Genomic DNA, 22,702 nt, shown 5'->3' with positions numbered 1-22,702 from the left:
AGTAGAAAAAGATACAGTAGTTATACAGTAGATAAATAGAGATGAGAGGAGGAGGGGTACACTCAGGATGAAAGCCTTCAAAGCTGCACTGATTTTTCTTTTCTCCAAAGCACTGGGGCTCCTTTGGTTTGGTGGCAGGGAGTGAGTGACAGTGAGTCACACCTTTCATGGTTGGTAATGTGCATCTATGGCTGTGATTCATACAATACCAATAGGTATAGCTGTAAATACACTGCCTGTCCAAAATAAGTCACACACTCTAATATCATTCACCTTGAAATCGTTTCAATAAGCTTCTGCAATGTCTCAACATTTATTCTCGTCCAGAGTTGCATACATTTTTCGCCAAGATCTTCTGTTGATGACGGGAGAGTCGGACCACTGCACAAAGTCTTCTCCAGCACATCCCAAAGATTCTCAATGGGGTTCAGGTCTGGAATCTTTGCTGGCCAATCCATGTGTGAAAATGTGTGTGTCATGCTCCCTGAACCACTCTTTCACAATTTAATTGAATAGCCTGGTCATTCAGTATATTCAGGTAGTCAGCTGACCTTATAACGTTGCTGAACCTAGACCTGACCAACCGCAGCAACCCCAGATCATAGCACTTCCCCCACAGGCTTGTATGGTAGACACTAGGCATGACGACAATAACTTCAACTGCCTCTTTTTTTTTACCCTGATGCGCCCATCACCCTAAATCTGGACTCAGCCAAGACACTGGTGTTCAGAGGTAGTTAAACGCAGCACTTGTTGCATTGTTATGACCAATGTGATCGAAAGACTGATTCCATAAAAAATAGTTTACAGTAGTTTTAAAACCATAATGTGAGTAGACCTGAGAAGGTGCAAATTATAGGTAACTGGAGCCCTATATAATAGCTAGAGATAATGATTGGCTACTTCATGGGGGCAATACTCTTTACTTTTTTTTTTTACAATTCTTATATTCTTACTACTTACTGTCCTTTTTTTAAAAAATAATTCTTAGTAATAAAAACATATGAGTATCTACAGTACAATTAACATTCTCACAGTAACAGCAGATCACATGTTTACTTCTATCTAAAAGCCATAGTTCGCAGTGACAAAGCCACAGAGACGGCAGTTTCTCTTGACTCTCTAGAGCTTTGTAGATTCTTTAAATTTTTATTTTGGTTTTCTGGGTCACAAATTTACTGTTACTCAATACAGCTGCTTTCATTGAAAAAGCTCTAACCCTCTAAGTTTCCACTTTGACATAAATGGTTTATTTTACTCCTCTATCAAACCACTGGCCAGAGTGCTGCACTGCAATCTTCAAAGGAGTGACCCTTGTCCTTCAGATGCAGATGGACTACTAAGTCTTGCCCTGAGGAGCTGGCTCTCCTGTGCTGTGTTTGAGAAGTGGTTGTTTTGTGTCTCCAACCTAACTTTTGGGATAAGTATGAACTGAATCAGAATCTCTACAGACACAGACCATGTTTATTTAGCTTTAAACAAAAATCATGACCTTTTCCTAACCTTAACCACAGTGCTTTTGTTGCCAAAACGTAACCACACATAGAAACTTGTGCAGAAACAGACAGTTGTGCACTCTGGATGCCTGCCATCCGATGCATCCACCTCTTTTCGACTCACTCCATTAATACTTTGCTTCTCTTCAACTTAAAAAAACCTTGCATGAAAAATTATCCATCCAGTGATTATGTTCCCAAAAATACTAATATATCATGTAGCACCTTCTCTATCAGTGAGTGAGACAGGTTCATTGTACAATCGATGGATTGGGGGAAGAAAAAAAGTCAATACCACCTTTGAGATAACCATGATCTGATTATCCCAAAGTAAATGCACTGATTTGTTTTTTATTTCAGCAAATTATTAAATAGAGATGGTGTGTGGGAGGTGTGCAGCTGGTGGTTGACAGGCAGGGTTAAATATGATAACTATCTGAGTTGCCTCTGAGCAGCAACAGGAGCACAAAGGTGTAATCTCTCACATAGTACTCAGAAAAATAAGGGAAAATAAGCGAATAAGCAAAAAAAAAAAAAAAAAAAAAAAAAAAAAACTCCATAAAAATCTGTATGAGGTCTCGCATTATTACAGGTGTTGCTTTCAATTCCCAGATACAGCTTAATATATATCCATCATATCTTGCAATCGCCTTCACGTTATAAGAAAATGAATTTCAGTGTTGCAGTGTGAATCCCCTACACATTCGCTTGTTACAAGGGACACTTTGAAAATAAGACTTTGAACACATTTTCTGGCCCCCTCCCAGTGTCTCTTTTGTGTTGCAGTTCTACGCTCATTTTCCCTCAGGTAACACTCTGGTGGAGTAATGCAAGTTATTCATCTTGCACTTCACTGATCATCATAAGCACCGTATTACAGACCCAGTATGAAGCTCGGTGAATGCACCTACTGCAATGTTTGGGCATGACAAGAGGGTGCAAAGCTGCAATGCAAATTAACAAAAAGTGCAAACAAAAGTGAAATAAATGCTGAAACTGATTCATACAGTAGCAGCTTCTGTATTTGCTGTGCAGTTCATCGAGCTGCCACATTAACATTACACATGGTGTTCAGATATAATTGAAGATTAATTACCCCAAAACACACACTCAGCATGGGGCCTTAAGAAGGAGCACACAACACCTTACTTTCAGCTTTTTAAACTAAACTAATTATTTAACATACTAACGTATTTAAACCAGTGATCAGTCTTGTATTACTTTGTGTTGTTTTGGTGAAAAGCCCAATTAGGTGTTTAAAGAAACGGAGTCAGCAAAGTAAATTGCTGAATAAATTAGAGGTAAATCTATTTTGTGTTTTGAATTAGAAGCAGAATGTCAAGGCTGGTTCCACTGTGGTAATGTCAGTGAGGAAAAGGCTATATAATAATAAACTATAATCTATAAAGGAACTGTAGTGATTTTATAATGATGACATGATGATTAAATGTGTGAAATATAATATTTTCATATGATAAGTAGTAAGAAAAAGATCAAATAGGGAGAGATAAAAACTCCCATTTGATCAATGTGACAATTTTACAGTGATAGGGTTATAAAGGAAACATCTTTGAAATGCACATAGGAAGGAAGCCAAACACTAAGAGATAAATTGAGATAAGGCTTTTAAACTTTAGCCTTCGTGCAGTAAATCACTTCCACACACCTGTCTTAATGCAATAAAATATAATAGCAAGTAGTGTCAGGGCTTATAACGATGAACGCTCCCAATTCAAACATATATGACCTTAACAGAAAGGTATGGAGCTTCTAAAAAGATGAGGGAGAGGGGGGAGAGAGACAGAGGAAGATAAGAAGAGAAAAAGATAAAAAACACATCACGAGGATAAATACTGGGGTGAATCACTGGACAGGCAGAGAGCTGTCGAAGAAATTTATCCCATCCGATTGTTCTCTCCTGTATCACGCGCTGCAGGAGGCGTAAAGAGTGTGCGCGTGTGGAGCTGTGTGTGAGAGACAGAGCGATAATGAAGATGACCCTGGCACTCACTATTTGCAACTGATGTATACAGCAACCTAAGGCATATGCATACACATGACAACCATGATGCAGCGACACAAACCATTCTCCTGACACACCTTCACATACATATGTAGCACCGGGTAATTGGGACCTCCTGGGCCTGATCTCTGGGTTCGGGAGCCAAGGGCGAGCATTCCTTACAGAGTGGCAGATAAATCAACTGTTAATAAGCCAGCGAGCATGGAGGGTCTATTTATGAGCACTCTCTCCACAAGGCCGGTGCCACCAGCCTAGCTCTGGTCTCACACACACACACACACACACACACACACACACACACACACACACACACACACACACACACACACATATACTTAATCTTTATCAGACAGTGGACCCCCCAAGACACACATGCTCATATGACTATGTCAAGGGAGAAAAAAAAAAATCTTCCACTGTAATGTGATACATTCAGCCTTTTTCATCAGAGCCTGCTTTTTGCTATTAACCCATAATGGAGTAAGGATCACAGCTAAATCTACCCCGCTGACACACACCCACACAGACAGAATGGATTTCAGCCATCTCAGGCAGATCTACAATGGTACCCATTGCTTAGCATAACAGCACAGTGGAGAACATTATTGATTTGTCCACGGAAAAGTCACCTTCCCTCCACCCCACCCTGGCTGGCGCCTCGGGGCCCCCGGTCATTCTACTCAGCCAATTTGTATGGCTGGTGTTATTATTAGTGTTTCTCTGCCATGGCGCTTTGGTCTCGGGGCACGGACACAACACTTTACGATGCTGCACCTAATAAACATCATTGTGATTTTCCCAGGCTAGTAATTAAGTGTGGGGCTAATTTGTCATAGTTAGTTAGAGCGTGGCACGATGCCGGGAGAGGGCTGCCTGGGAGGGGTGCAGTGGCTGAGAAGGCCAGGAGTTTAATACACACTGTTCATTTATAGTCGCTGTTGCATAATTGCGTTGGCTGTGGTTGGGTGCATGGCAGTAAGCCATCACAGATGAAGGTGGGCCAGAGGTTTTCTTATATAGAATCTGACTTACACATAAAGATTTGACAGATGTGGGTATTTCACAGCCAATTTTTGTTTATTTAAAGCCAAGATTGTCATCAGGAGCCAACTGTTGACTCTCATCAATTGTATTTTTTGAAATATAATAGTAAATCTCTGAAGTTCATCAAATGAAATATGTACAGGACAGATCTGGTTATAAGAACAGTTTCAGATCTTTAGTGGTTTTGTTTAATAGCTCCCTCCTTCCTGGTGGTGTCTAAATGTGTAACTGACTTATAACTCATAAAAAAGCCCCTGTTTAGTCTGCGACTTGGCTCTTAGATTCTCAGCTTTATTTAACTGTCTGCTGTATTTTTCCCCTTTTCTCAGTATACCTTGAAATATATAAAGTATACATAAGTAAATAAATAAAATAAATAATACCAGAACAAAAAAAAAGCAAAGCAAATACGTATAGAGAGACATTGATAACTTTTAGCTTTCACATCGTTCATATTTTTCAGACATTATAAAATAGCAATACTCCTAAAGAGGAAAGACATTCACAGAGTCAGTGCTCATAGCAGCGACTATGACAAATGGTTATAAATGGGGAGAGTCATAAATGTTTTGTAGAAATGGGATTGTCAGATTCACCAACATTGTTGCCTTCTCCCCGTTTTATCCGCTGTCGTCTTTAATGGAGTAGCTGAACATTACTGCACACTTTACTATACTACCATAAAAGTTACAGCTCAATCAGCAATATATGTGTCCACTGTACAACTGTTACACTGTCTCTAACAGAATTAAAGTCAGGGATATGTAAACTTAAAGCCATTGAACTGCATTTCATTCTGTATTCCTGTCCATCTATCCTTCCATAGGCAGCAGCTGACAACTATTATGCGCTGATTAAATGAGATATTTCTTAACACGCTGGACTTCACTTCAGTAACAAGCACTTCACTACCCACAGTGATGGAAGACGTTGCCATATGATTACGTGATAATGCTGCTGACATGACAGCACAATACTGACAATAAAACACACTACCTTCAGCCAAAAACCGTGGCTAAGATTTTCTATAATGAGTAGCATCCCTGTGCGTCCTGCATCAACATCTTCAGGTTTACCGAGGGGATCATCATTTTTATAAATTGTTCATTACTGCACTTCATTCTGCACACCATTAACTCCGAACCCTGTTTGTGCACGGTGCAGTAAACGTGCATGCCAGGTAAGCACATTTTCAAAACTGTTTAGATTTCGATGAAGTCTGAGATTACGCATGTCGACGTACTCATCGAGAGCAGGATGAGACACTTACAGACCCGTTCTAACCCTGAGCTCATGCACTGGTTTACTGACAAGCATATATCAACTGGTGGCATGGTGACATAACATTATTACAGATGCCCAGTTACATCTACATCTGACTTCGGATGAGTGAAACAAATGAAAATAATCTGGACACCTACAGTCGATTCCAAGTCAATGAGCACTCCTCACGCCCGCTCCTCCCATGTTATTCTATATCATCATGCAGAGCTGAGACTGTTATTTTTACCCACTGGCTTTTCATCTGGAAAAGACTGTCTGATTAGTGTCTCTCGAGTTACTGCAAAAACGTTCTGATGCATCGCTGCAACCGAGGACCTGGTGTGTGTCTGATTGCTTTCAGTGACATAGACAATTACGCAGCTGCTTCCTGTGATTGAGGCAACTCTCCGTTTTCTAGGCCATTTCCTCCTTTTTTCCTCACCCGCTTCGTATAGCAGCCATCCACCTGTCCACTTCCTCTCTCCACTTGCGAGTTTGCATTGTGAAACACACCTTGTTCATATGTTGTATACATATATATTTTTTTCTAATTAATGAATGCAACAGAGATGACAAAAGGTGCAGATGCATACATTATTATCTGTCACATCATCAGCTTAACTCAGCTGGCACACCTGGTAAAACCAAAAACCACTACATGGTGTCTGGTGCCTTTGGACAACTTCAGTCTTATTCTGTGGATTGGAAATGTATTAGTGAGTCTCCTGGTTTTCATCTTGACATACACACACACACACGTCCGTGTCTGCATTTCTTCGCCTACATTCTCTCCATCCTCTGTACACACTCTGCTAATTCACCATCTCCTTCATTCTGCTGCCCTTTCTGTGCTTATTCATTCCTCCTCTCACTCAATCATCCTCTCCTGCTATACTTGTCACTTTCTGTCCACACTCACCCTCCTCTATTTCTCATTCACTTCATCTGTCTCTGTCCTGCTCTTCCCCTGCTCTCCTCATTCATTACACCCGTGTCTGTCCGGTTCTTTCGTTGCTTTTCTTTTCTCCTTTCTCCTTTTTCTTCTGCTCAATTTACCTCTTAGTCTCTCATTTCACTTCTTTTCTTTTCACTTAACTTTCCACATCCTCATCCAGCTGTCTCGTGCCCCTCAGCTGCCTCCTGCTCTTCTTTTCTTCCTCCTGACCCAGTCACCTACTTTGGGAATCCACCTAGGACTCTAGACCCATGTGGGAAACTGCAATGAATTGTCTAGTGTTTAGGAGGACTGCTTGTTTAGGGGATGTGCAAGTTGCAGAGGGGACTTTTTAGATTCTTTTGGCATTAAACTATTGTTATTGATATAATCTGGAGCTGATTAGAGTTCCTCCAACGCCACAGACCAAACTCATACTTCTGGTTGCGGACATTTCTTTATGTCGACTGTAAACTAGTAAATCAGAGAGATCACAGCAGTCACATTCTCCTGGTGATGACTTCGATGTCACTTAATGCACACATAATTTCCCTAGATTCTTTGCCTCCATCTCCAAATATGAGGGGATTTACTCCAGGCCAAGACACACCCCTGCTGTTAATCCCTACGCTTCATAATTCTACACAGTCTAAGTGCACGTGTGTGAGGAATGACGATTGATGCTTGTGCATAAATCACATAAGCTTCACTATATGAATCACACAAAAAGTTAATAAGGTTATGTCTGACAAAAAATAGTCACAGGTCTGTATAGATTCTCTACACCACTCATGCATGTGTAAAGCACTGGTTTGTGTGTGTTTACAAAGTAACTCCTCATGGGCACAGCAAATCACAGCCTAACCTCACCGGCACAAAGCATTCACCAGCAGGCCCAGCTGAATTTTAATGACTAAGTCTAATTTATCTACGGTACCACACATTATTACAGGAGACTTTTAATATTTCTCACAACACCTAGAATTTCACATGGCCGCCTCGTTTCTGCTGATGGCAACGCTATGCTAATGGCGTTGGGATTTTTCTGTGTGCCTTTGGAAACAAGACGATCACGGAGAAGTTTAGGTGGATGTGTCTGCATACATGCCAATTTATTTATATGTATGAATATCACTGCAGCGGGCACGCTTTCCTTTTCTTAAGAGGGTCTCCACAGTTATCTTTGCGTTAAGTGAATAATAATGCCGGATCTTATAAACCTTCTGAAAAGCCACCACACTACACTTTTTAATATTGCTGTCCATGTTACAATTGGTAGTTTTCATCCAAACAATGTGCCAGACTGACAGATTTGATTTCTACTCTAAGGCCTGGGCTAGTGCAAGTTTAGGTCTATGGAAATAATGAACAAATACAGTGTATGTCCATAATTAATAATTATAATTAATAATAATATGTACAGCTTAATTTATATGTTAAGCTCTGAGCAAGTCACAACATAAAAAAACAAACAAAGAAATATTTTTTAAAACCTACTTGTTCATTTCCACCTCAGTGACAGATCCTTTGTAATTAGTTGCTAGCAGGGGTGTGAAAAGAAGTTACACCATATGTAGTGTGAAAGACACACAGTAGAAAATGGGCAGACTGTCTAATTTCCTATTGCTCTCAGATGGCTTGTGAAAGTTTTACTGTGAAAGGAGAAGAAAAGAACTGAATGGGGATGATAATCACACACCACAGACGCACACACATCCCATTAATAAGTGACATACAGAGTAAGTAGTCCACTTTATGCAGACATTACATCATGTTTGTCCAAACTAGTTTGCAGGCGGACAGCAACTGTGCAAACCTGCTAAATCCTAAAGCAGCATGCTCTACAGTGTACCACACATGGTGAGTGGTTGGGTATGTACTGTAACATATGTACAGAAAATAATGTGGATGGATTTAAGCATAGTGTGAAAACATGTTGAGGATATGAAATACTCGAGATACCACCAATCCAAGAGAGAAGATTCCTCATCACTGCAGCCTTGATTAAGTGATTCGTAAATCACAGTAGTACATAAAAGCCACATTCTGCTGTTAGAGTGGTCAGAATTATTTTCTGTTGCTAACCACTAACTTTTTCAGACTTCTTTCTCTTTTTGTTGAGCTCGTAGACCTTGGCTGTTTGTCTCTTTTTTCATGGTTAATTTGTTTTCACTTATTAATTATCTATGAGTGAAAATACCGTAATACGTTTTGCTCCTTGGCGGCAGAAACACGTTATCTGAGCATTCAGATAAGTCCTGCACTTTAAACGGGTATAGTAACAAAACACATTTAGAGCTGAGCAAATGTGAAAGACACACTACAAACAGATTTGAAAACACTTGCTAACCTAACAACATTAAGGCTATTAACAACCCCCGAAGCAACTCGCTCTGCAGAAGAGCGTGCTGCAGCGTGGTAATCTCCCAAAAAGAATATCCGATTTTGGGAGCATGTAATCCTCCACTTTTTCAAACCTAATTTCCAGAGAAAAAAAAAAAAAAAGTATTTTTCTAAACGACTGGTGCAGATCTGATATCAAAACTTGGACAAATACTTCATTACACGAAACCCATGACACTGACACAGCATGAACAGCCGAGTGTACAGTAATACAAACCCACATCATCGGCACATGATTTGGATGACACCGCACGATTACAGCCTACATGCCGTACAACCAGCTATGTAATTTGATGATGATAAAAAATAAAGATAATTTGTGTTAAATGACACACGAATAGTTCAAATAGCTGTGGTACTGTAAGTGGCAACATATATAATCAGTCTGCTTATCACTGGCTGAAGTCCAGGAACCCTTGAGCATTTTAAATAGCTGCAGCTGGGTGTGTTAGTGTTGAAATGGGTCTTGTGTACACCCTGGGGACCTGCCACGTCTATGTGCTAAACTGGGCATACTAATGAAATAAAAAGGCTGTGTATAACATTCAGGTACCTATAAAGGCTAGAGCTGTCCCCAGTGACATAGAATAATGCATTTAATGTGTTTTGGCTGTATGAGAAAATGCATTTCTCTCAGACTCCCACAGCAACAGAAGGCTGGAGGAAAGGAGACAAAGAAGGAAGGAGAGAGCAAAGATGAAAGCAAAAACAAACATGTTTTTAAATAGCAAACAGGGGAGAGAGGGAGGAGGACAAACCAATAGCAACCGACAAAAGGTGAGAGTATAGTCAGGGGAGGGCAGGAGACGGAGGAGAGAGACAAACAAAAAAACACAGTGTTTGCAAATCACAAATTAAAAGCATAAGCGTTCTACACAACAAATCATGTCCTGGAGGAAAATACAGGTCTTTCAGCATAAAAAAAAACCTTTTTTTGGAGCAAGTAGGTAGAGACAACCTCCCTTTGGCCTCCTGCCATTGTGTGCAGCAGCGATTAAGGATACAAAACTACAACTACTGCGAGAACAATCCATCTCAGTGGCATTCTGGAGTTAACGCCAGACTTGCCTTTCTTTGTCACAAACACACGGGGGGGACTCAAGTCATAATGCACCAGCGCAAACTTTACAGATAAAGGAAAATGTCTCCACAGTGAGTGTTCATGAGATGAAATGTTCTTACCATATGGTCACTCTATCCCAGCCAGAAATTAATGAAGCAGCTCGTGGCTTAACTAGAATCAAAATTCACTCTTATCAGTATTTTAGTTATTCTCCTAATATATGGAACTGAATGATGGTGAGTTACATCATGTCATACTGCACCAAGTTCCACATTATAATGAATTGAACTGGACTGTCTGCATAGATCCTATCTGATTTGTCATTAGTTATAAGAGTGACTTGTGAAAATACCACAGAAACAAAAGAATTTACACTATTAGAATTATTTTAGTTTACCTGTCATCATAATGTTAACTTAAGACAACACATACTGTATTACCGTAAGCGTAGTGGATTTGCTGATCACCCTAGCAATAAGCTAAATATGCTTTAACAGACAAGTAACTCCACATCAAGTGAAATTCAGATATAATACATACTCACCACCATGATCAGTGCTGACGGTGACGATAGCTACCTGGCGAGGGAAGGAGCTCAGGTCTGACACACCATTCAGGGACTCGATTTCAAAGGTGTAGTTGGCGTGCGCCGAGAAGTCCACGACTGTGACGGTGGCGTTGGTCAGGCCCAGCGGCCGCGGCAGGAAGCGGAGCTCCTCCTCACACAGCTGGCACTGGTCGGGCTCGGGGCCGCAGCGTTTGCACTGGACATTGTAAGTGAGGTCCCGGCGGCCCCCGGTGTCACTGGGAGGTGACCACTCCAGCATCAGGCAGGTGTCATTCAAGTTAAACATAATGTTACGGGGAGGAGATGGAGGACCTGTCAAAAGAGGTTGTTAAAGGTAATATTAAGTGTGTGTCCAGGGACAGGAGGGAGCACACACACGCACACATTTGCTAATGTAAACGTATCACAGCCTGATCATCCCTATCTCAAGGATCTCTACAAATGGAACAGCTGCATCTCACATACGGTAGTACACTGCCATATTCATTTGTTGTGGATACACAGTACTGCCGTACCACATCTCTTCATAATGCATTCCTCTCCTGTGCAGTAAACATTTCACCTCCCTTACATTTCACTTCGGTGAGGTATGTTGGTGTGTGTTTGTGTGCCAGGGTAAGTATTGTGCTATAGCAGGCAGCCAGCTGTCAACAGGGAGGAGTTAAAAGGCCTGAGGGATTTGAACACTCCCGTCCTGCCAAGCTCACTGTCTGTGTCGACAATGGGATGCTTCCCTCTCCTTCATCATCCCTCCATCCCTCTCCTACCCCGTCTTTGCTAAAAATCTCTGCAGACAGAAAGGCTCCTCCTGCCCCTTATCCACTTCTGTGTGTCAGCGTATGTCCATTCTCTCTCTCTTTATCTCCTTCTGCCTCTATCAGCCATTATCTCACCTCTTCTATTCTCTCTATCGAGGAGAATCCACCCACCACCCCTCCTGCGGAGCATCCCCACTGCCATCAATCAGCTCCTATTCTCCTCTAGGGGGAGATTGGTATCAGCACCCTTCTTCTTTTCTCTCTTCACTGTCTACTCCATCCAGCCTTCACACTTTCTCTCCATTACCTCGCCTCCTGTGACATCCCCTGTTCTTGGTTTCTACCTTTGTCTTCCTCTCGGACCCTCAGTCTTTAATCTCGCTCCTTCTCTAGACATACATATATATGTTTATCTTATACATCAAGCAAATTGTTTGTGCACTGGCCTTCTAATTAAAATGGGAGTAAACAGCTTGGAAACGTAGATGTGTTAGTCTATTCCTCTTAGTCTGCTGGGCTGTCACACCCCCGCAAGCCTTTATACAGTGTGTTTGTACCAGGAGAAAGAAATGGCCTTGAAGATTTAGAATCAATTAAACAACTAACAACAAAGGTTGAAAAGCCCCCGAACATTCAACTCCATCTAATGAGCCAAGTATCTATGTTAGAATCACTATGTGCTTTTAATGTTATGGCTGCTCAGCATCTCTTTTGTGGACACTGCACTTGATTCTGTTCAGATTTTACTAAAGGAGTTTCCAAAATTCAGTGTTTGTTAACCTGGGGCAATGTCTTCATACTGTATTTTCAAACGATAAGAAAGTAGAAGCTGGATCATAAATAAATCACTTTTCTTCATCGTGTTGTTTTTCTAGCTCACATTTCTAAATCTGTTTAAAAGGGATTTTTAGATATTGTAGAAATGTATGTAACTGCTGTAACTGAGACTTTGCACTGGAAAGGTCTATAACGCATGGCAGAAGCACGGTTTTACAAATTTAATGATGGCCACGCTGTATAAAGAGCCAAGTCTTTCTGATGATTTCTTCAGAAAACAGTGCATCTTGCAGGGCAATACAGACTCACAGCATCCCACAATGTCTCGGTGTAAAAGACAAATACAATCTTCCACCCTGGAGAGCTCTAAGACGTGGCCCCCGTCTATCTCTGTGACAGCTAAATGGCTTTTTAATTAAAGGAGAATTAGTCCGGTTAAACGGTAATTTAATGCAAATATGAAGTCGTAATGACAGTCAGTGAATCATTACTGAAGACGGGGCAGCTGAACAAAAGCCATGTAATTCATCCAGAGACTCTCTAATGCACAGTTTCACACCAAATAAGTTCGAGGGACAAAAACAGGATTTACAGCCACTGCAATTCAGAGAAGACTGCTGGAGTAATCCATCAGCTCTAAAGACAAAGTCCTAACTTATCCAGACAAATGGACATACAGGCACACAGTTATAGAAATCTATAACGTATCGGTCATCTCTCTATCAGCTCATCTAGTCAAGGTCAGACATAGTAAAGGTTCAAAGTTCTTCAACAACTCTGATGACTGAAAGCTCCTGAGCTCTTTCAGTGACTGCCTTAAAGTGACTGCAGCGGTAATAAGTAAGTGTTAACAGCAGCTGCTGGTATACTCACGAGTGCAAGCCATAGTTGGAGGGTCTTTGTCAGCCCTGAAGTAGCCCTTCTCACAGCGACAGATGGCAGCCCCTTCTCCATAGCTGAAACTATGTGGAGGGCACTTTGAACACTTGATGTTTCCTGCGTAAGCCTTGTAGAAGCCTGGGTGGCATGCTGTTGGGGGGTGGGGGTGGAGGCGACAGAAAGACAATATAAAAAGATATGAGAGCAAAGTTGTTATGCAGTAACAGCTACTGTACAAACGCAGCAGACGGATACGACACACTGCGGCTCTCTAATGTGTCTTTACGTGCAAAAGAGCCCAAAGAGACAAAAAAAATCCTGCTCAATGCTTGTTTGTTTTTTTTTTCCAGCCACATCTACAGCATCTGTAACATGACAATAGAGCTGTCTGGTGTCACTAATCATCACATATTTGCATGATCAGCAATGCTAATCATGTTCTGTGTTTATTAGAAATTCATAGTTTAGAGAATGAAAGATTTTATCAAATCCACAAAAGTGTGTTTTTGTTACAAATATGGAAAGTGATGCAGCAACGTTGAACAAAATACATGAGACCATCTGCTGGCTTTCAGAACCTTTAAGTATTCAGAATGATGGTTTTCATTTTACATAAAAACAAAGAGGCTTAACAGACACTCCAAGAGACAGATATTCATCACCATGCTATATGTTTTTTTTATTTGTTTATCGCAACTGGATCCAAAACATTTGCAATGCAGAAATCCAAACATATTTTCTTCTCCCTTACTGAATTAGAAACACGGGTTAAACCTGAGGATACTGACTGTTAAAGCTTTAATGCCTGATTTATATTTATTGCAAGTGTGTTTTTCTCAATGAATAATTAAAACTGGGGCGTGTGGGAAAACAGAAAAGTTCTTTGAGAGAAAAACATCTATATGTATATCACCTGTTACACATGTCTCATGTGTTTTGTGATAGTTTTCCAAGAGTCTTTTACCTTTAGTTCACCTTGATCGTCTGTTTACAGTCAGACCGGGTTAAGCTCGGGTTTCATAATTCATGTACTTATATTTATACAACAGCAGAGTCTTATTTTGAAAGAGATCGTGGGTAAATCAGATTTCTTTTTTTATGGATTCCAATTTTCTGTGGCTTCAATAAATAAAAAAAAGGTAAAGGAAAGATGAGAAGTATCACTAAAATCTACAACAACACTCTCCGAATACCTCCAATAAGGAAAACCTCCCCCCAAAGAAACAATAACAGTCCAATTTACAGAGCACAGTTATATGAAATAAAGACTGTGACACTGTTTGTAGAAAGACTAAAGTTAAGGGATACTTAAAGGTGTAAGAAAACGAACATTTATGGCCATAATGATGGCTGAACTGTACTTAGTTGTGTCATTGGCAAGGTTCATGTGCATGCTGGGTGACTGTGACACTCTTAGAACTGACAAATGCAGCCAAATAGAGCAAAGTGGCCATTATAGAGTAACGGCACCTGTAATTTTGCCAGTATGACAAGTCTGTGAAAAAGATCTAATCAAAATATTGTAAAACAGTCTCTGCACTGAGTAGAAAAATAGCATTAGTGAGTCAAGTATGTGAATTAACGAATTGAAAATTAGGAGAAAACTGAAAATTAGGAGAGTGACATGAAGAATATGTCTACAGCTGTAACTGCCTGTATTGTTTCCCAAAAGAAACTGGAGATTTAAGGCTTGGTGCATGAAATTTTGCCTAAATGAGGCTGTTGTTGTTGTAATCCAAACACTAACTGCTCACTTCAGAAACCCTGTGCATGGGAACGTGAAATGAAGGGGTTTTCTGTTGGTTCTGCATTTATACATAACACATGTCTTTCTACAAAACACAAGCTCTTAGATGAAAATGAGCAGAATCAAAAAGTTGGCATAGATCGCTCTCCCCTTTTTTCAGGCATGTGAAATCCGAGCCCCAGCTGGGATTGCTTAATACAATGTTATTTGTATTAATGCCACAACAAGCACAGCTCACAGCTATGTTTTGCACTCGAAAGCAATCCACTCGTCTCCGCAGAACAGCAGTCCCTCTGTTTACCCTGTTATGCTCTTCTACTGACTTCTATGCTCCACCATGCTCTGCACAGTCTCTCAGCTGTATGAGTCATTATCAAATTATTACAAAATAGGAGCTACAATACCTCCTAATCAGGTAGAAGTTACTGAAATTCTCTGGTTGTCTGAAAGGATGTGCCTGGCTGTTATAAACTGAGCTTCCATTTGAAGCTGAAACTAACTCAGGATAAAACACAACATAGAAAAGGTAAAAAGGTGGAACAAGCTACTACTTCCAAACTCAGACTGTCACTGTCCTTTAATTTTCCCAAAATGCTTCCATGTAACAGAGACTTGCAAGCGTCTCATGAGATTTCCATTGCTATCACCAAGCACATCCATTTGCCGAGGTAACACACGCTGAGCAATTTAAAGGGATTCACCTTGAAGCACTTAGTGCTCTTGTGTGGGTCTCCATTGTTGTCTGTGATAAATGAAGCTGCGGGGAGGACAAGGAAGCGCTTGAAACCCTGACTGCCCAGATCGAATGGGGACAATTACGGCAGAGGCAAAGACGTTACACACACCAACACGTGCAGCACAGGCCGACGCTGTTTTAGTGTTGTTGCTTTGTATGAGAGTTGTTTGTTACAGTTTGTTAAATTACACAGTTGTGCAGCACAGACCTACTAGTAGTCATTGTCACAGCTTACAGTAAAAAACAAATCACATCATAAAGAAACTTCAGGGGTATCCAGAAGCACGAGACAAACTGGGTCAGATGGACAGTGACAATAAATATTGTAACAACAACACAACTCGTATATTGTAGATATTGAATAGACAGTATAATCTGTGGTATATTTACTACCAAGTTATGAACATACTGAGGAAAAAGTATTAACTTCAATATAAATGGCAAATCCCTATATGTCATCTGAAAGTGTATCCCTACACTTTGGGATGACCCAGAGGCTTCTAATATGACACGATTTGGTTTGTATTGTAAGATGTGAAGAAGTTAAGCGACTGCTGAAATCGGCTTCTAGAATAAAATCTGCATTGCATAAAGGTCAGAGTGTTCCTGCTTCTTTGCAACTACTGTACATTCTTGCCTCCTTAAATTACTGAAGCATCTTGACACACCCCCCGCTCAGTTCTTGTGAGCATTACATACACATGTATCATATTGATGACCTGAAATATAACAGAATATTTTATGATACAATGATAAATTCTTTACATCACTACACAATCATTGTTAAACTTTTTTCAGTATAAAGTCTTATGTCATGTACGTATCAGGAAAGAGTAAAATAAAGATGTTACTAAATGTTACTAAATGTTGAAAATCAATCAAGTTGACAATGGCTTTCAAAAACCGCAGCATGCAGTGCACTAAAACACACACAGAGGCATCATCAGTATGATGAGTGGCATCCCCCATGGCATACCAAGGCTACTTCCATCATTAACCTATGATACCAATGAGTCCTTGAGTCAGAATCCGTCAGTCAGCACCCCCACCCCACCAGACCCTGTTTTAGACTGTCAACCTAATGATGCTTCTGCCCGACCTTCGCTGAACTGAGGGGATGTTCCTCTTCGAACTTCACAGATTCCCGCTGCAATCTGTCTGGCCACGCTCTGTTCCAAGGCCACACTGGTGCTGTACAACGGCTGACCATGCATCACCCCAGAATGGACACGCAGTAGCAAGAAGGTTAGCAGACACTTGTGCTGGTGCGTACACAGGCACAGACGCACCCCAGCTGATAAATCATTTCCATTTTATTTGTATTATTTCCCCTATGAATGTAACATCAGATCCATACAGAAGGAAAAGTCTTTGCCAAAACATAATAGTACAGTAAAAGGAGGCAGCAGGGAAAGACTGTGTGTGTACGTTGTGTTTGTAGAGTGAATTCTTTCTGTAACAGCTTCATCAGCACAAAGGTCACAGTTTTACAATATGTAAAAATGAATAAAAGTGAGTGTCATATCAGAACTGAATGTATTCCATTGAACATACACAATGCATTCAATAAAGTTGTTATGGACCTTCATAACGCAGTAAGATGTCCTATAAGAGCGGCAAGAAAAAAAAAAAAAGCATGAGTGAGAAATGCTGTATTAGAAAATAACATGCTGTGAGGTGTTTCGATCATCCTGGCGTAAGAATAATATGAGGGAGCTGCTGTCTGCATCGAGTGTAATAGGGTTGTATTGATATTGAGATAGAAAGATACAGTACTGTATGTTTGCCTGTCAGACAGAGGTAGAGTGTGATATGACCACAGAGCAAACTGTTTGTTGACCCAGACGCCAGAGCTCATAGCAGCCATTTAAAGTGAATACAGACATTGAGAAAAGAAAGAAAAAGCCACACTGGAGTAGACTCTCTTTAAACCTGACACAGAAGTCTCATCGAGAGCTACAGACATTGCTTGATTGCAGTGATTACTGTATTGTGATTTATGACATGTATTATCCACATAGGTGTAATCCACTGATATTTTAGATGTTATTTGGATGTTTTAGCAAAAGATCTAGTAGCTCAAAATCCTGTTGTGAGGATTCCAACTAGCTGACCCCTGTCAACAGTGTCCATGTGTCAGGACTGACTGGCCTGTGAAGACTAGATCTGAGCAGGGGATGAGAGAATAGTACCCTGACCCACTGGCCTTTGGGGCTCTGATCTAATTCTGGGCCTTCAGCCCAAGGTTAATGAGATCTGGAAGTCATCCAGAACATCTTCAAGCCCAGGGCTCAGAGCCCCGAGCAGGGCCCTGAGAAGCAGAGGCAGCAGATTGGTTTGTGAGGCCTGCTGCTTCATCCTCTCTGGACCTGAACAACAATGGAGCAACTGGCAGACAGATCATATGCGGAGAGTAGAGAGTGTGTCTGCCTCTGCTCGTCGCTCACAATTTTGCGGGTTCCACCTATGTTTCATATGTTTTTAGAAGTTTGTCATGAGGAGACTGCCCAGTCTGCCCAGCGTATGTCTATATACTGAACACTTTCATGTTTCATGTTTCATGATTAGATTCATGACATTTAAAGCCAGTGCAAGTCTAGAAATAGTTAAATATTCTATCCTATCCTATTTTCCTACACCACATCACCTTAAGGGAAAGCTATTAAAGTCATGCTTAATTTAATGTGGGCACCCTGGGGTGACAGGGGTTAAAGTGACAACCATGAACCACAACATCCCCGGGTCCTATCCTGCCAGCAACCATCAGTGCATGTCATTCCCTATCTCAGTCTCCCCCCCTGCCATCTTTCTACTGCAGCTATCTAAGAAAACTATAAACATGTACAAAAATTATTATATATACAGTATAATTATTAGAATGATTATATCTTGGATAGTTTCCAAAGGCACATGATGTGGTCAGGTTTGATCAATCCTTAGTCAGTGGAGGTTTTACAAATTAACTCTTTCCATTAACACTAAGCTCATCTGAGAGTAATCAGTCCAATGCAACAAGTCCTTATTACAACCTTGTTTACATGTAGCCTATGTGGATGTGTACTCTGAGTTCTGTGAGCATGACTGAATGAAACTCTTCAGCTCTTGCGGTGTCTAGCCGATGATGGCGCGTTCCTCTCACGGTGGCCAGCGAAGAAGAACAATTCCAAGAGGAGCACAATTCTGCAGCATTTACTTGCAGAACCACATCAACAAATGTTGCAGAATAGTTCAGCTCTTGAAATCAAAGGCAGCGGTGGTAAAGGCGGCGATGCAAAAGATGAGAGATCATTGCTGAAATGGTGGCGTTAGGCAGGATGCAGCCTGGAACTTATTGCACATGGGGAAAAAATGGAAGACGTTCCCTGTTCGCTGTTTTATTTCACATACGTTCTACAGTACTGCTATAAATATTTCTCTGCTCAGTGTTCTATCTATGAAAACTATAAAACAATACATAAAACACTTGGTTTTCCCCTTGCTGACATAGAACACATCTTGTCCGCACATACAGTATTTTGGATATTAACAGAATACCAGTGCCAAGTCCCCTTTTTATTCTCTCTATATACTATAATGATATTCATCACACTCCAGGGGAAAATTGCAATCCTATTCTCTGTGCTCATATAAGATGACATTCACGTTCACTTCCAAACCACACACACACACACACACACACACACAAAATGATGCAAATACCTAAGAACATACACTACCATGCATGTGGTTGAGCCAGCAACACCCATCTACGTTCTCATATCGGCTCCTAGTTGTATTGCTATGTGCACTACAACACTAGAGATGGTGAAAAGTCGCACCTCTTCTTCAGCTGCTCTTAAAATAAGCCGGAGCAGTGGCACTCTGAAGCCCACGTTTAATAGTTTTTCACATGTAATCAGAAACAACACTCTTGAACACTCAGAGTGAAAAGCCCTCGTCTCTTCTTCATTTCAGACCGTCTCCCGTTACTCATCGTTAGTCATCAGCCTTATTCCCTCTCTTCATTAGCTGCAAGCAGTGAGAGCTATCTCTGATTTGCACTTGAGGATTAGTGGGGCTCTCCAACACATATCTGTGGAAGTGTTGAGAATGGTGTTTGCTCAATTAGTAATGCACGAAAAAGCAGGCCGCCTGGCGTGAGAGCTTCAGCAAGTTATTAATAACTTTATTAGATATGTGAATCTTTCATTTTTATTTGAAGATAATCTGTCACTGCATTGGTGTTCTATAAAACTGAACATTTACCTTTTCACTTTAGCAAAGGTCAAAGCACTATGTATGACATGTATTTACATATGTTCTCTTCACTTCAGTACTACTGTATATTAATAACAATTTTCCAGTATAAAAATCTACATTAATATTACATGCTTAATACAAAGTAAGTGGGCCGACTGCGACGAAGAGAGGAAAATGTCTCTCCACTCAGCCTCAGCAAAGGAATATCTCACTATTTCTGGTTAATTTGTTTCTTTATGCACCCTCTTGCCACATTTATTCGAATTTCATCTATTGCATTGATTTTTTTTTTTTTGTGTTTAATTATGATGGTATTTTGCAGCAGGAGGGTTTATTGCGTTAATAAGATGGGGTTTGATAAGATCCAATGACTGAATTTCAGTATTGGAAATCAGGTAATGAAGGTAATGGGCTCTTTTAATGCAAGCCATTTTGTTAGTAAAACAATACAATTAACAAGGATAATCAGAGCAAATGATCTTTGCCACTGACGACATGCATCAAGTGTGAGATGCTGTAGCTGATTAGTGTATATGTTAAATACACGTGATTTTTGGTATTAATACAAAAACCATTACTGCTTGTGTGAACAGTCCATCAACCAGCATGTAGCTTCTCTAGTTACTGTCACATATTGTACTCAAACGCGACAAAATAATCAGAGAACATTTCTGCTGCTGCATGGCACGAACGGCCTTCTGCGTTTCTACACTCCCAGAGAATTAGTTACAGAAGCATCACAGACACCTGGCATCAAAGTGTTGTCTGTTCTACTGAAAATGGAAAATTAAAACGCGGGCATCTAGCTAAGTAAAAAAAATATTAATGGACATAAAAGTAACAGGAGAACAAAGAGTGACACACTGTGAAAGGCGAGGGGGAAATGTCTGATTATCAAGCAGACAGAGAGATGGAGATGAAAACGCAAAAAAAAAAAAAAGACAAGCGAGCGAGTACGAGCCAGGTTTCACTGGAGACGGTGCTGAATGGGCTTATTCCGGAGCAGCCATCTCTCACATACTATATCTGTGACATTATCAGAGACAAAGATCTTTTTATGGACTTTGCAGAGGTCAGCCTCGCTGATCCCTTTACGGCAGTGTTTATAGCAGCACAGAAACAGTCTTGTGCCAAATGAACTAACAGAGTAGTAAACCTCTCAAAAGACATCCGTTATCTCTGAGCAAGAGCAGAGTTCCTCTCTAAATCTTTCTTTGGAGACAAAAACAGTGGCTACTCGAGGCTTTGGGATGAACAGTTAAGCACTGCTTTTATGGACTGCTGAGAGAATGTCTTGACTGGCTCCGAGACAGCCCCGACCTGTATTAGGATATATCTGATACGTGATCACAACACTAAATCTATGATAGCACTTATTGTCACCGATCCCATAAACTACTAGTGGAATGCGACACTTGTTGCCCACAAGGTGTTCAAGGAGAGTGATGATGGTCTGTCTGTGTCTTCAGCAATTCGATCCGGAACAAGCACATCTGGGGAAAAATGCTTATTGAATTTTTTTACTGAGAGTTAAAGATCTGTCATGTTGTTATTTATATAATTAATACAGTTCAGTGTCCACCTCCTAATCTAAATAGGTTGAGTTTCTGGGATAAAACAAACTTTAAATTACATTTTGGCAGAAACCATGGAGTTTACCATTACATGTACATTAAAGCAGCTCCCTCATAGCTATATACAACCTTTAATTGAATGCCTGTGGAACAGTTTGCCTTACCTTCATAATCACCCTCCTGTTTCCACTGAGTTTAATTATGAAGCTTGCACGGTTGTGTGCCTCTTGAGGAAGCGAGAATGCATGTCAACATGTGTGTGTGTGTGTTTATATATAGGCCTGATTAATTTATTTTAAGGTGTTACGAAGATTAGCATGACTTAACCCCAAACTTTTTCTCTCCCTCCCTGTCTTCCTTCCACATGATTGATGCTGATTGTGGTTTTAACACGCTGTTAAATCGACAGCAAATCATCTTTAGCAGAGGTCACATTAGCATAAGGGCCTTCTTGTGGAAAATAAACAACAGCAATGTCTTCTCAGAAACAGCACTAACAAAAGAGGGAGATAATGACATGGCAGCCCTTTAGTAACATCAACAACAACATAATGGAGCTGGAGTGAAATTAAAACGGATCAGTCAATTGAAATGCCTTTGGTGATGGTCCCCCTCGTTCTCACGCTCTTTCTCTCCCTCTGTTCATTTTGATTTCCCTTTCTAAATCTCCCTTTCACAGGCTCACAGTCTCAAATCCAATCAGGTATATGTGGGATAGAAAAATATTTAGAAAGCATCATGGTACGAACAGTATTGCACATAGTTCCAGATTTGTGCCTATGCCTGTGCAGACATTTGCATTTTTTTTTCTCCAACAAACGTCTCTCACTGAAGTTTGTTGGTGAAATGAATGAAGATGGTATCGAAACTGTAATTGTTCGAAGCTCTTCAACACTGCCTCACAATTTTGCAACATGTTAAAAGAGAAATAAGACGCTGAAATCAATCGTAGCGATGATAGTGAGGCTGTACATGTGTTGGTACACAGTGTCAGAATTCTGAGCAGCCGCTGTCGGGATGTCAACACATGTGGTGTAGTACTGTATGTCAGAAGTGAGAAAATCTCTCTGTCACACTGCGAGTGTGTAGGTGTTGAGTTTATTTAAGAACAACTTTGTGAAAGACGATATCCACTCTGATTTCCAAAAAAGAAGAGGGCAAAAGACAACAGGGCACGTCTTGATTACACTGCTGAGAC

General features: G+C 40.6%; 1 protein-coding gene across 1 annotated transcript in view; it reads right to left on the bottom strand.

The window, feature by feature from the left end:
* Positions 1-22,702, bottom strand: part of LOC113173097 (ephrin type-A receptor 6-like) — a 132,224-nt gene that overhangs the window by 48,362 nt on the left and 61,160 nt on the right. Inside the window, exons 4-5 of the mRNA XM_026376393.1 lie at positions 13,203-13,358; positions 10,771-11,106 (exon numbers count right to left, since the gene is read on the bottom strand). Coding sequence (XP_026232178.1) covers positions 10,771-11,106; positions 13,203-13,358 — 492 coding nt within the window. The remainder of the gene's footprint in view (positions 1-10,770; positions 11,107-13,202; positions 13,359-22,702) is intronic.

The sequence above is a fragment of the Anabas testudineus genome, chromosome 21 (genome assembly GCF_900324465.2).
Source record: "Anabas testudineus chromosome 21, fAnaTes1.2, whole genome shotgun sequence".
NCBI classification, from domain to species: domain Eukaryota; kingdom Metazoa; phylum Chordata; class Actinopteri; order Anabantiformes; family Anabantidae; genus Anabas; species Anabas testudineus.
This window is presented reverse-complemented; position numbering and strand designations above follow the sequence as displayed.